The sequence below is a fragment of the Rhamphochromis longiceps genome, linkage group LG15, assembly GCF_057381845.1.
Source record: "Rhamphochromis longiceps isolate RC_006_pf linkage group LG15, R_longiceps_female_GT1.1, whole genome shotgun sequence".
In the NCBI taxonomy this organism is placed as follows: domain Eukaryota; kingdom Metazoa; phylum Chordata; class Actinopteri; order Cichliformes; family Cichlidae; genus Rhamphochromis; species Rhamphochromis longiceps.
The window spans coordinates 35759502-35773943 of record NC_140571.1 but is presented as its reverse complement, the minus strand read 5'-3'; the positions used below and the strand labels follow the sequence as shown (position 1 = coordinate 35773943).

General features: G+C 41.8%; 1 protein-coding gene across 1 annotated transcript in view; it reads left to right on the top strand.

Moving 5' to 3' along the window:
* The first annotated feature begins 514 nt into the window (after positions 1 to 514).
* kcnk10a (potassium channel, subfamily K, member 10a) overlaps positions 515 to 14442 on the top strand; it is a 32914-nt gene continuing 18986 nt past the window's right edge. The window contains exons 1-2 of the mRNA XM_085382504.1: positions 515 to 964; positions 2904 to 3289. Coding sequence (XP_085238630.1) covers positions 910 to 964; positions 2904 to 3289 — 441 coding nt within the window. The 5' untranslated portion in view covers positions 515 to 909. The remainder of the gene's footprint in view (positions 965 to 2903; positions 3290 to 14442) is intronic.

Here is a 14442-nt window from a genome sequence, read left to right as displayed (position 1 = left end):
CAAACAATCAAAGAAACTGCTGACCTCTCAGCTTAACAAGCTCCGCCTTCGTTAACAGGTCGTGGACAGGCTCTTAAGAAAGAAACAGCAACAAACTTGGCTATGAAATTGTAGTCAAGCAGAATCAAGCCTGCTTCCAGAGCCAATAGCTAACTGCGTCAGAAGATGGCAGCAATCTTGTGCCATCAAATAGGCCTGATATGACTGAATGCTGTTGGAGATGAAAGGAGAGGGTTAGAGTTTTAACACTCCACAATCCTAACCCTAATTCGTGTAACAATGGAGTCAACATATTTTAATTTAGCACAGACTTCTTATATAATGCTTATATTTCTCAACAGCTACCAGGTGTTATTGTTAAATAAACACTGAAGCGCGTCTTGCTGTGGTTCAGCATCTCTCCTCTCTTTGCTTGCTCCTCTCATTTGGACAAACGTGATCTAGTGGTAAAGGCACGACGCTGCGCTACGGTGTGGAGATTAAGCCAAACTGCACCAGCAGCAGCATCTGGGAGTGGTGGGTCTTGACAACTAGCAGCGCAGAGCTGTTCAGATGCACCGTGATGTAAATGTATAACAGAAATCCGTCGCAATGTGATGGTTAGATTCTTCAGTGGAGCATCGCTTCTCGTTACCCGCGCCCATGGTGTTTACTGCTACACAATGCAGACGGTGATGCGGCGAGCGGTGGGTGTGCGCTTCTGAAGACCGCCACCGTTGGGGAGAAGAGAAGCTTCATACAAGCAGCAAGTCTCTCAGCCACTGAAGCGGAACCACGCGCTGCGGATAATGTCTTTTTACTCCCTGCCATTTTCCATTCTTTCCCGGTTAAAAGCGACGGAATCAACAGAAAGACCCTGAAAGTTGGATATATATTTCTTCTAATAGTGGCAGTGCCAGAAGAGCCAAGATGAAATTTCCCACTGAGAATCCAAGAAAACCAGGGAACATGAACCCTCCACCAGGTTAGCCCGTCAGTCAGTATGCTGTTTTTGTGAAGGTGCTGGTGTGTTTTATTCATGCTGCACTTTCGCGTTAGATGTCGTTCTGGATTCGGTGAAAGTTGGCGTTCACATCCTCCCATTACTGCATGTTTTGAAATGAACTGCTGAAGTCAAACTGCTCTTTGTGACCTTTATTTGCTCTGTAAACACTAATTGGTCCAGTATCTCCCACTGGCTTGGCTACTTAACATGCTGACCAGACATTGAATTTCCACAGGAAGCTGCATGCTGAAGTTTACTATGGGCAAACACTGCAGCCGCATCCACCCCGCGGCGTCTTCGGTACTCTGTGGTGTTTATACCTGAGAAATCATTTAATGGCAGAAAGATAATTATGCCCACAGCGGGGCAACGCAGGGACATCTAGCCTGAGGCTGTTAGTCAACAAATGCTCCGGTGTGATGCAGCGGGGAGGTCTGTCGTAACATTACCTCATCCACCCCCGTGGAAATAGCCCCCCGAATCCCGCATGACCGTCACGTTCTCCCACACCGTCAACATGCGCATGTTTATCGAGTGTTTGCAAGCTCTTGATCAGTTCAAAGTCTTTTATATGGCACCCCTCTATTATTTTCAAGTGCTGTTGGCACATCATTAATTGCGGGATTTCTGAAGTGTACACCTGCATGTAAGCTTAACTGTACACACTGCAGCTGACTGATTACATAAATCAAAGCAGCCGTCTCTGCTGGTTTCTACAAGTGTACTAATGTCAGTGAAATGTGTTGCAGCTGTCATGATTCCCTGTGCTGCTTTTACATAACACTGTGTCGTGAATAGAAGAAATGCAAAATCCACCTGTTTGGCTTTGCTGGGCTGTTACTCTGAGAGCTCATCACGATCTGTTTTTGTCAACCACAGAAGAAGGTGTGACATTCACTAATATGTTGGGATTTTTTTTACAGTAACACTTTCAGTGGCGTAGCAAATAATAAACAGCAGTTACTTATATTCAGAGAATGATTGTTTAAAAGAGATATCGATAGAATTTACTCTAAACACTATCCACCAAATCAGAAAGCCTCTAGATTTGAGATGCAGTTGAACAACTGTCAAAACTTGAATTGTGATTTTCTGCCCAAGGTCAAGAAGGAACATTCTAGTGCTGCACCCTGTTATTGCTGTGGTTTAATAGCTGACATCCTCTAAATAATTATTTAGTTTGTTCATTCAAAACCTATAGAGTTCATTATTGCTTCAAGTTCTGTGACTTTGAATAGGCATGAATTGAATCTACTTATTCACTTGTCCATTAATCCACTCAGTGTTTTGTTTCTATAACAGAGACAGTGGTGAGAAATTTTATTAGTGTCAGTTAAAAGTGAAAGTAACCTCAGCACCTTAGTGCTTGTTTTATTTAGTCTTCCAAACATCATATTGCTCCCACAGTCCAAAGACATGCAGTTAGTGGGGTTACCTGGTAATTCTAAATTAGCCATAGATGTGAATGCGAACAGACTGGCGACCAGTCCCGTGTATACCCTGCCTCTCGCCCTGTGGTAGCTGGGATAGGCTCCAGCCCACCAACATACTGACAAATAACGATAACAAAGATAAATCCATGATGATCAAATATTTTTTCTTTGGTTTCAAGTAACATGTAAAAAGTATTTTTATAAGCACTTCATAAGCATATAGACTAACAAATTGTACTTCAGTGAATTCCCATTGCATCACTGTTAACTACCACCACTGAGTACCCTGAGGACTTTGTTTGGTCTTTCTGCTTTTCTTCATCTGCAAAATTATTAGCATATGTTTTAAAATCAAACAAACTGTCCTTTCTTATGCTTATTCCTGCTGATCACCTGTTTTCTATCAGAGCACTTGTCAGTGGAAAACATCACTTCAATCATGCAAATATCACATCATTCTATTTTTCATTTCCCCTTTGTTTCAGTGGAAGTCCAGACCAACCTGGTTTCACCAAAGAAGGTGCAGCCAGGCATGCTTCAGTCCAGCCTAGTACATGCCAGTGTGGCCACTATGCAGAACCCAATGGGCTGCGTTCTGCCAAGGCTCTCCGCCTCCTCCCGTCCGCCGAGCATGGTGGCCAGCATGGAGGCGGTGGCCGATGGCTCAGCTCCCTTCACCATGATGAAGCTGAAAACTGTGCTAGCTGTGTTTGTAGTGGTGGTGACCTACCTGGTGGCGGGGGGTTTGGTGTTCCAAGCGCTTGAGCAACCCTTTGAAAATAACCAGAAGATCACCATCACAGCAGAGAAGGCAGCTTTCCTGCTAAAACACCCCTGTGTGTCCGCAGAAGACTTGGAGGCTATCATCAAGGTAAGAGCAGCTGCTGTTTGATAGATTTGCCTTTCCTCAGTCTTTGACTGGTTTTCCCAGTGGGGACTCAGGTCAACTGAAACCTAAGCGTCACATTGATCTGACGCCATTCGAGCACATACTCTGTCAGGCACCCTGGTGTGGATACAGACCACACTGAATAGTCTGGTACAAATGCGGAGATTGCTCAATGTTTCCAGATATCCTTGAAGAATTTCCTTAATGATGTACTTTATTGAAAGAATATGACTGGGCATGTATGTGTTTGGAAGGAAAGCCTGCTGACTATGGTTAATTCAATAAATTTGTTGAAATTTGAGTGTACTGGCTTTTGGATGTTATTCAGAAAAGAATGGCAAATAATAGTACATAAGATCATTACAAAAAAATTAAAAAGTGGTAAAGTTGGAGTATTTCTTAGTAAATCTGAAAAACATAGACCTCTGTTTATATGTTACTAACTAGTCATTTTTGTGTAAAGCATAATCTTTTAGGTTTAATATCATATTTGGGAGTGGTTCTAAAATGATAAAAAATAATCATTGCAAAATATTTTTTTTCTCAGTAGAAATATGAGAGAGGTCAATGCAAAATTGATAATCTCATTTCATCCATGTTTTGACTGACAACATGAAAGGCCATTAACAAAAGTAAAAGTAACAAAGTAGTAAGGTTGGAAAAGGAAGGAAAGAAAGGCTGTTTATTTGATTTGATTTGATTTGATTTGATTTGATATACCTTTATTAGTCCCACAAGGGGAAATTTCATAAGGCTGCCGACCTATTGCACGCAATGGCGGCGCCATCTTACCCTCCGACCATACATACATTACACAAAACATCATATGGGGAAGACAGGTCAGAGAGGTATAACAATGGAAAATGCACCACATGAGGAAAGATAAGGAGAAAAAAAATAACTCCCCCCCCCCCCCCCCCCCCCAGACTGAGCTCCAACAGGGAGATCAGTTTGAGAACAGAAAAAAACACCTCTGCACATAGCACATGAAAAAAACTCTTAATACACCAAAGAAACACATGACAAGCAACAGGGGTGGGTAAAGGGTGAGAGACAGCCGATTTAGACAGTACATCCGGGCCTGCAGCCTGTGCGCTGGTCTCCTTGATCCACTGTCAGCATCAGAAGGGAATAAGCGTCGAAGGCGTTTGGAAAGGGAGAGGGGATGAGTGTGTGCATATCAGTGTGTATGTATGTGTGTGCGTGTCCAGAGTTCAGCTGAGACAGTGTCCTTCGCCCTGCTAGGCTAAGTAAACAGTCTTCCAGCCAACCCAGGTGGCCTTGCATGGAAGGAACAGTCTAAACACAGTCGTTATCAGGGTGTTGTTGTTCAGCTCCAGCCTTGCGACCGCAGCTGGCGCCGAGAGGGTATCCGCATGAAGTGATGGTGCTTTTTACTTTAGTGCGAACAGCTCATGAGAATTTCAAAGCAGTTCTACAGTCCAACACTGGTCTCTCAATATCCCGTTGGAGAGCCACGAGCTTCGCCATACTTGCGTTCTGTGATGTTGTCATTTCTTGTGCTCAAGGAGCTGATTTCTGAGAACTCACGACAGTGTGCCTCCCCGAGATGTCATCCAATTTGCGCCCAGAGATGTTATTCCGAGCCAGCCCTTCCGAGATGTAATCCAGTCTGCAGTCAGAGATCTTATTCTGAGTATTCACAGCAGCCGTAGCCTTTCCAAGATCTTATCCGTGCTGCGCTCAATGAGCCCATTTGGAGAAACTCACGCCTCTTCCCATCGTTTCAATCCCAGCGGGCAGCCTTGTGGGGGTTTGAACAGCCGGTTCTGCTTCCTTAATTCTTCGATAAGTCAGGGTCAAGCCAGCTCCGATCAGCAAGAACCCTGTTACCATGGTTCCGAATAGGTCGATATCTTCAGCACTCAGGCTCACCCAAGCCCAAACTTCTCGTTGAGAAAGGGGTGTCAATTGCATTTAGGTACCAGTTGATCCAATCCATAATTCCTCTTTTAGGTTTTAGAGAACAGACTGTGAGAGAGTGTTCCAGGGAAAAGTAATACAAAACACACGAGACTAGACAAGGACACAAGAGGCTAAGCAGGGAAGCTAAGGGAGAGGAGGAGGAGGAGAGGAAAAAGAGCAAGAGTAAGTATTGCTCTAAGGTGCAGACATTCATGACTCAGTAGCAGCTTTTCCTTCTTTTTTCTTCTTTTTAAAAATGTAATAACACTGCACATTCATGGATAGATCCTTGTCAGGACTCTGTCCTTGGCTTATTTAACCAGTCACAAATACATAACAGTGGTTTTATAGATTACAGGTTTTACAGTTTTGCTACTGTTTACATGCGCTGCTGCAAAATCTGTGTTGAAACTCAGACTGTTCGGGCACTCGAATTGAAATTTCTATCTGGGAACTCAGAAATTCTGACTTGCAACTTCAAAAGTTAAATGCACCAAGACCAAGTCAGGTTAGGCTGACACCATACATACCATTAGGTTGCGAGTTGGGAGCAACAGCATTGTCAAATATAACAGAGTGGTTTTTATATAGCACCTTTCTACTGAGCACTGAAAATGCTTTCTTATTCATTCTTTTACACACAAATCTAGACAAGTGCTTTTTCTATGCCTAAGCACTTGCAACCTAACATTCACACATTCGCACAAATTCATGAATGCCTTGAGGGCAAACCAGGGTTCAATATCTTGGCCAAGGATAGTTGAACAATTAGTAAAATGATCCCTCCCACCTCCTGAGCCACAGATGCATTTAAACACCCCACCCCATGATAGTCCAAGGCTCAAAAGTGTGGCTAAAGCCTTAGCTCTGGGACCAAGAGCTTCTCAGGCCTGCTAATGCATTGCAATTTTCAGTCTCTGGCTTCCCAAATTACAACACATAACATTAAGCATCCTATTCACACCAAGACAAACAGTGAAACAGGAGAAACTCAGTTTGTGTGTTGTCTTCCTGTTTGGGTGACAGCTGCCTTCACCCTGTGCAACCATGGCAGCTCGAATGTGTCAAAAAAGTGTGGGATGCAACATCTGTATGCCTCTGGAAGATGATGAAAAGCAGGTGGTCACCAAAGGCAGGTCCTTGGGCTCTTTCTGGGTAGTGCAGTTCCATCTTTGGTTATCTCAGTCCCAGCTGGTGAGGCTGATGAGGCTGCCTGTCGACCCACACTCATGTTTGGCCCAGGGGCACCCCAATTTTTGCAGCATGCTCGAAACAGCCGCCGTGTTCCTCAGGAGATGTCAAGGGACATGTTCAGAGGTTGTGAACCCTGAGATCCAAGATGCAAAATTCTTACGGTCCCTGGGGTGAGGCAGGCCATCAGTGCCAGCGGTTGGTTTGCCACCACTGACCTGAAGGATGCCTACTTCCAGATTCCTATCTGCCAAGGCCACTGGCAGTTCCTGGGGTTTGGGTTTGAGGGGACAGGTGGGTGATCAGAGCAGGTGTGTTCATTCAAAAGCAGGGACCTTTGTGGAGTCCTGCCCATGAACACAGACACAAAAAAAATTGACACAGAGTGACGGGAGAGATTCTCAATCACCCTAGGGCCACTTCCGGGCCATACTCAGCACAGATGTTTCTGTATACTATCCCAGACATTTGATTATTGTATTCCATGTATGCCTCACCTGCCTTGCACCCTGCTGTTATGTGCTGGATTGTCTCAGCGGCATCTATGCTCCAGGGGTCTTGCCTGGTGTGGTAGACCCCAGCCTCTATTGTATTGTATTGAATTGAATCTTTATTTTGACAATGTTAAAACAGTTCAGCAACAGAGAAAAAATAGACAAACAAAGCAAAACAAAAGGAAAGGAAAACAAAATAATACTAATTATTAATAACTTACATGTTCAAAAAGGAGTAGGAAGAAGCATAAGCTTATTTACCCCCACTTACCTCCTTTCCACTATTTAGTAATTATTAGTCTGCACTTTTTCTTCCTGTTTATGCCCTGTCCATCAGAAATTCTTTATTACCATTAAATTACATGTTACATGTATTATTTATTTATTTATTTTAAATATATATACCTATATAACCCCAGTAACCTGTCAAAAGAGATACAATTTGCAGACATATATACTCATATAAACATACTTGTGCACCCACACACACGTATACACATCACTGTTGTGAAAATAGTGGGTGAGAACCCCCCCTTTAGACCCCCACCTCCTCCCTGTACTTTGCAAAAACCATATTTTTGAACCGCTTTTAAACTGAGTCATGCTGGGATGTTGATTCCTTTCTTCACTTAGTCTGTTCCACAGCTTCACTCCACACACAGAGATGCAAAAAGATTTTAGTGTTGTACAGATACAGGGATGTTTTAAATTTAATTCCCCCCTCATATTGTATTCCCGTTCCTGTTTAAAAAACAATTTTAGAATATTGTCAGGAAGTAGGTTGTTTTATTGCTTTATACATAATTTGCGCATTAAGGAAGCGAACCAGATCTGGGAATTTTTGTATTTTTGATTTAAAGAATAGTGGATTTGTTTGATCTCTGTAGCCAGTTTTATGGATTATCCTCATGGCCCTTTTTTCCAATATGAAGATTGATGATAGGGAACATTTATAAGTATTGCCCCAAATCTCTGCATAGTAATGCAAATAGAGTGAAATCAGTGAACAATAGAGAATGTGGAGTGATCTGTGGTCCAGAATGAGTTTTACTTTACTCAAAATTGAAATATTTCTTGATACTTTGTTGTGTATATGATATATATTAGAGCTTATTTTATCATCTATTATCACACCAAGAAACTTGTGTTCAAGAACTCTTTCAATTTCCACATCATCTACATGAATCTGCAGTTGTGAGTTTCTTTGGGAATTCCCAAATGAGACAATTTTAGTTTTACTTAAATTTAGTGAGTTTGTTGTTGTATCCAGCAGCTCCTTTAGAACAAAAATATTTGTGTTGTCTGCAAATAATACTAATATATCAGATACCTTAAAAATAGCATTTATATAAATAATAAATAACTTTGGACCTAGTATAGTCCAAGCATGATGAGGAATATTCTTCACAAATTGTTTCCTGTCACTTCAATAATTTTTAACCCACTGCAGTACAACCTGTAGAAATAATCTGGCTGCATACTGTTTCTGATCAATAGCATTTGTAATCTCCTTGATTGACTGACTGAATTAATGTCAGTGATGTTGATCTTTTCGATCTGAATCCATATCGACTGTCAGACAGTAATTTATATTTATCTAAGAATTTGTCTAATTGTTTATTAAACAGGTTTTCTAGGATTTTGGAGAATTGTGGTAGTACAGAAAAAAGCCTGCTGGGCTTCTGAGCCCTTTTTTTTCTAATTTTCTTCTTTTTTGGCATTTTAGGTGAGAAACTTTCACAATCCACAGTTCAAAATGCAAAGATGATCTCTCTGGAAACTCATGTAGGGCAGACCTTGACAGATGATTTAAGGGGAAATGAAACAAGGCTTGAAAGCCAGATCTCACAAGCAGATCTTAATTTGAGTTGTGACCCAACACTTTCAACTTTGCTAACACCAGGGCTTTTCACAGCCAAAAGCTCACAGCTAATAAAGCATTATAGTAACAGCCAGTTGTTTGGTCTGGACACTTATTGACCTCAGCAAAAGTGAAACCCTGTATGATAATGGACAGGATATTGCAGAGCACAGCTGCTGCAGCTAAATCTGGAAAGCTGTTGTGGATTGTTGCCAGCTTGGTTTCACAGCCTAACACATTTGCGCACAAGGGAAACACAAAAGCTGCATAGTAAAACCACCAATCCTTGAGAAAAAAAAACTGTGATTGGATAAAAGTAAAACCTAAAGTGGTTATTTATGTTGTTAAGGGAAAGTAAGCGGTAGGCAAAAAGATCAGATCTCGCCACTTTGTAGAAGAGAATTCCTTCCTTCTTATCTCATACTTAAAAAGCAGACTTTCAGATGGCTTAGGCCTGGTCACACCACAACTTCAAAATGGAGACTTTAGGAGCCAGGGATTCAACCACTAACCTTCCTGTTAGTGGTTGGAAGACAACTCTCTGACAACTCTAACAGTTGTGTTTTGATGAGCTCTGAAATGTATTAAAAAACTCACGCATGCTGGAAAAAAGAATAAAAGGTAGAAATTACATTTTTATGTGACTATTTTCAGAGGTGTTTTTTTTTTTAAGCCACTTATAACTGACCTATTCAAGCATAAAAACAACTTTTCGCTGCTGCTCCCTTCCTGATGCAGGCTTAATGGGGAATTGTGTCTCTAGCTGGGATTTAAGCAGTGACATTAAGATAATGTGTTATCCACTAAACCATTGGAGACATCCCAACAGATCTTATGGCGTAATGAATCTATGAACTTTTTTAATCAAATATTTGTCAGTAGGTACTGAGGAGGTCAGTCAGTGTCTACAGCCATCTGTAAAACATTGCTTAGGCTCTAAATTGAACAGTGAACCTAGAAAACAAGATTTTTGTTATCTGGAAAACATATTCCTCATTAAGAAGCAGTGGTTGACCAATGAAGCCAGCGCAGCAAAGCCTAACCATAAACTCAGAATTAAAGATAGAAAGATTAGCTGTTCAGTAAAAATAATCCCCTCTGTATGTGGAAAAATATATAAACGATATATATATCACTGACTATTAAAGGATAGCCAGTGACCCTGTAAACTGTATTTCCTCCACAGCAAGCACCATCCCTGCCATCCTGGATCCATATTAGAGCAAACAGATTTACAGAGAATTAGATTAACAGGTGCCACTCCTGCTCCAGCTTGTGTCTGCACCGTCCTCTGAGTGTTGGTTTTATTCTGAAAAGATAGGAGACTGCACGTTGGTATCAGGGGGGATGTAGCTAGGCAGCTTTAGAAAGTAGTCTGTTGGATGTGAGTGAGTGAAGACAGAGGCGTGGATTAAGTGGAGGAAGTTAAAGAAGAAACAGTGTTGCTTAGATTTCAGGGAGGAGTTAAGACAGAATCTGGGTGGTAAGGAAAGCACATCTGAAGTGCTGAGGAAACTAGTGTTTGGTGTATCCTTTGGACAGAGGAAAGGTGACAAAGACTTGGAGGTGCGACGAAGAATTACTGGAAAGTATTCAAAGGAAGAGGTTAGCAAAATAAAGTGAGAGAGGTGGCAGAAAGAAAAAGAAGGAAAAAAATAATCAATTACCAGAGACCTTTAAAAAAAATTTTATTTGTTGATACTTGTTTTTTGTAGATAGTCTAGGACTTCTAAAAGAGGTTTTTAGTTTCAAGAATGTAATTTTCCTGGTTACATAGTTACTTTAAAATAACTGGGCCTCATTTGTGTTTCTTAGTGAGGCCTACAAATGTTTCAAAGAAAAATCCATGATTTATCAATATTTTAAAAACAAAATTATAGCCTGGCTGCCTTATATGCAGTCACCTGGCAGCAACCTAACAGAAAAGCCAAGGCCTCCCTCTCCCCAGCCACCTCTTCCAAGTTAGGAGCACTAAACATTTCACTTTTACATTCAGCTTTCTCTTCACCATAATGGACCAGTGCTGATCACGGTCTTCACCTCAATTCGTCTGTTGAAAAATATTTCATTATCCATTGTCTCATCTTATGTATGTTCTTTCATTAAAACTTATGTCTGTCATTGCTAGATATTATCATGTATACTTTAATTTCTTGGGACTATCGTATGAATTCAGGAGAATCTGGATTTTGTTTTTCTTTTCTTTTTTACCCACTCAGCCATAAAATACTGATAAGGTATTGCTGTCACTCCACCGGGTGTTGCTGTTGCCTGTATTTTTTTTTTTCTTCCTTGCAGTAAGTTTTTTCATGTGGTTGTGACAGATTAGGCTTGGTCCTTATCCTCCAGATGTATTCTTATATATATATATATATATATATATATATATATATATATATATATATATATACACATACATATAACAAACTCCCTGGCTTGAGGGTCCCACGCAGTATCTTAGCTGTTCCTACAACTGCGATCTTTTGGACAGAGATCACAGATGTTGTTGCTGGGATCTGCTGGAGCCACTTGCCTAACTTTTGGAGTCAGTGTACATTACCACTGGGACCGCTTTTACCTTCAGCCTCCACTTCTTCTCCAGTTCTTCTATGAGCCCTTGGTACTTTTCCGGCTTCTTGCGTTCCTTCTTCCTGATGTTGCTGTCAATCGGTATCACTACATCTAGCACTATGGCCGTCTTCCTCGCCTTGTCCACCATTATTATGTCCAGTTGGTTAGCCATCACCATTTTGTCTGGCTGTAATGGGAAACCCCACAGGATCTTAGCTCGGTCATTCTCCACCACTCTAGGGAGCGTAAGATCCATAGAGGACCCCAGCCTCTATGGATCTTGTGCTCAGAGCTTGTTGCCATGGTGCTGCCATGATTCGTGCTTCTGCGCTGTCTTTCAGTCCAACTTTGTCCAGCCACTGGTAGGATTTCTGGATGTCAGCCACTTCCTCTATCTGCCGGTGGTACGTAACATGCAGGGGCCTGTCCTTCCATGATGGTTCCTCCACTTGCTCCTCTTTGTTGGGTTTCTGCTGACTGAGGTATTCAGTGAGCATGTTTATCAGTTGGGGCTATCTTCCTGAAATGTGTTTCAATTCTGGCCCCAAGAACGATATTTAGCGGCCCCTTACCTGAAATCAAAGTTTGATATTAGTGTGGCCCACGCGAGGGGTTTTTCTCACAGGCACCTGCATGAGTCGTTGCACTAGGTGGTTTATATTTTTTAACACGTGTGTGCTACCGTAGGTCAGGCTCATGAACTGTCACCGAGTAGAGAAAAAATATATCCTGTCACACAGTGCAAATACATTTTTTGTCACCCAGCCACAGTCATGTTTTTTTCAAACCCTGCCGTGAAGAGAAAGGTTGGTGATGAGCACAGACAATTTCAGGAGGAGGAGGAGGATGTGGACGAAGCCATTGCTCTGCACTGCATTATCCATCAGCAGGCCCTTTGCAGCAAATGCCTGAAGTTTGACAGTGTGATGTCCAATGTTGTGAAATGCATCAACCATATCAGATCCAGGGGCTTAAAGCACCGGTAGTTTTGTGCCTTTTTCAAGGAAATAGAGTCAGCATATGGGCATATGCTCTACTTCACCAAGGTACGTTGGCTTAGCAGCGGGAAGGTCTTAAAGAGGTTTTTTGAGTTGAGAGCAGAAGTGAAAGCCTTTATGGAGAAGAATGGGATGGCTGTTTCTGTACTAAGTGATCCTGAATGGCTAATGGACTTAGCTTTTCTTGTTGACATCACACAGACAAGCTAGGACAATTTGTCAGAAATGCCCCCCACCTCTCCTGAGCTTTACAGGATGTTCAAGCGGAGCATGTGTATTTTTGGCACCACCAATCTGTGTGAAAAACTCTTCTCCACAATGAGCTTAAGTCAAAGTTCAGGTCCAAACTTACAGATAAGCTTCTTAAAGCCATACTAAGCATCTCGGTTGCTTCGTCCCTCAAGCCAAATGTGGCTCAGCTGTGTAAGAGGAAGCGCTGCCAAGTCCAAAAACCACAATCTGCAGCAGTTTGCTGTAGCCAACTACCGGAAGAGAAATGCTCATAACTTAGTGGTATGCATATTTATAAAAGAGAATTTGCATCTATCAGATTTGTCAAAAACCATTGACGGAGACATAGGTTAGACTTTAGCCCCCGTTATTGGCGAACAGGTTGCATTCTTCTCCTCCCTCAGTTGCAGCTTCATCTAGGGATGAACACACACACACTTTTCCCTGACCTGTTACCCAGTTTCTTGCACCTAAATCTGTCTGTGAATGCCGTGTTTATCATCTCCCGACCTCGCTCTAGTTACTCCCACATTCCTTTCACTAAGTCTGCACAAACAATTCTCAGTCATGGGAATCTGTAACTTTTCTACTTATTTTATTCTGAGTGCTCAGTAGTGCAATGAACTATTATAGTGATCTGAAATTAATTACAGTCCCCATACCATTTGCCAGCACGGGTTTTGTAAACCAAACCTTTCTAGTCCTGACAGTAAGAATTTCAGTGTGTCCTTGTGTATTTGCCCTTCAGCCAGCCAAACAGCTATCTGTCACACCCTGAGTGTGACTCATTACACTGAGACTCCATCTGCCAGGACAGACACTTGCAGGGTAGCGCAGCGCTGACTGTGACACTTGACATGAGCTCCCTTTCCTTGTCCTCTCCCAGCACCTCTGCAAACAAACTTGGAGATGCACACAGAGAGAAGAAAGTACAGTGTTATGTAACAGAAAAAAACAGGGCAATTGATTCTTTTTTCAGTTTCCTAAAAGGTGTTGCTTTGCCCCAGGCAAGGAGACTGTACTGATCTAGCCATATACTGAATGTAGCATTTAATTTGAAACACACAAATGTGTTTGACTGGGTTTCTTTGAGGTACAGTGGTCCCTCGTTTATTGCGGGAGTTACGTTCTAAAAATAACCTGCGATAGGTGAACATTTTCACACTTTTCTGTCTTGTTTAAACACTCTCAAAGTTCACACCTTCATAGAAAAATAAGTCCAGTATTATAGAATGAAACCAAAGATCAAACCCTGTTTTCAGGTCCAGAACATGGAAATAGAGGAGCTGCGATTTCAACATTAATGAATCAATGGTACAGAAGCAAGAAGAATGAGTTGAGTAAAGTTTGACATATCCGACTGTTTTGTTTCGCTTAATGCGCCTTATAATCCGAAAATACGGTAACTTCTACCTTCCTTTAGCATGTCCAGAAGTCCAACTTTTTGTGCGATGGTTAGCATCTTCCTCTGCCTTTTGTGTGCTACCGCAGGTGCCTTTGACGGTGCAAAACGTTTTGTCGATGTTGTTTTGTTGGGGAGAAAACTTACAAGCATACAGTACAGCACTTCAGAGTCACACTGCTAGCGATCGAAGATGTATGTTAATTTGACAAGCTGAATGCATTCTGTACTGGACAGCCAATCAGGACACAGAACACAATGCGTTGTTTTTTTGTTTTGTTTTGTGTTTTGTTTTTTTAAAAAAGCAAAATTGCACAAAAAAAGTCTGCGAAACAGCGCAGCGCACAACAACAAGGTTAAGAACCACTGTACTAGACACACTGATGACGCCTTTCCCAAAAAAGTTGATTCTGTACATCTGGACGTCGCGTTTTCATGGGAGAAATGATAGGGTCGCCCCT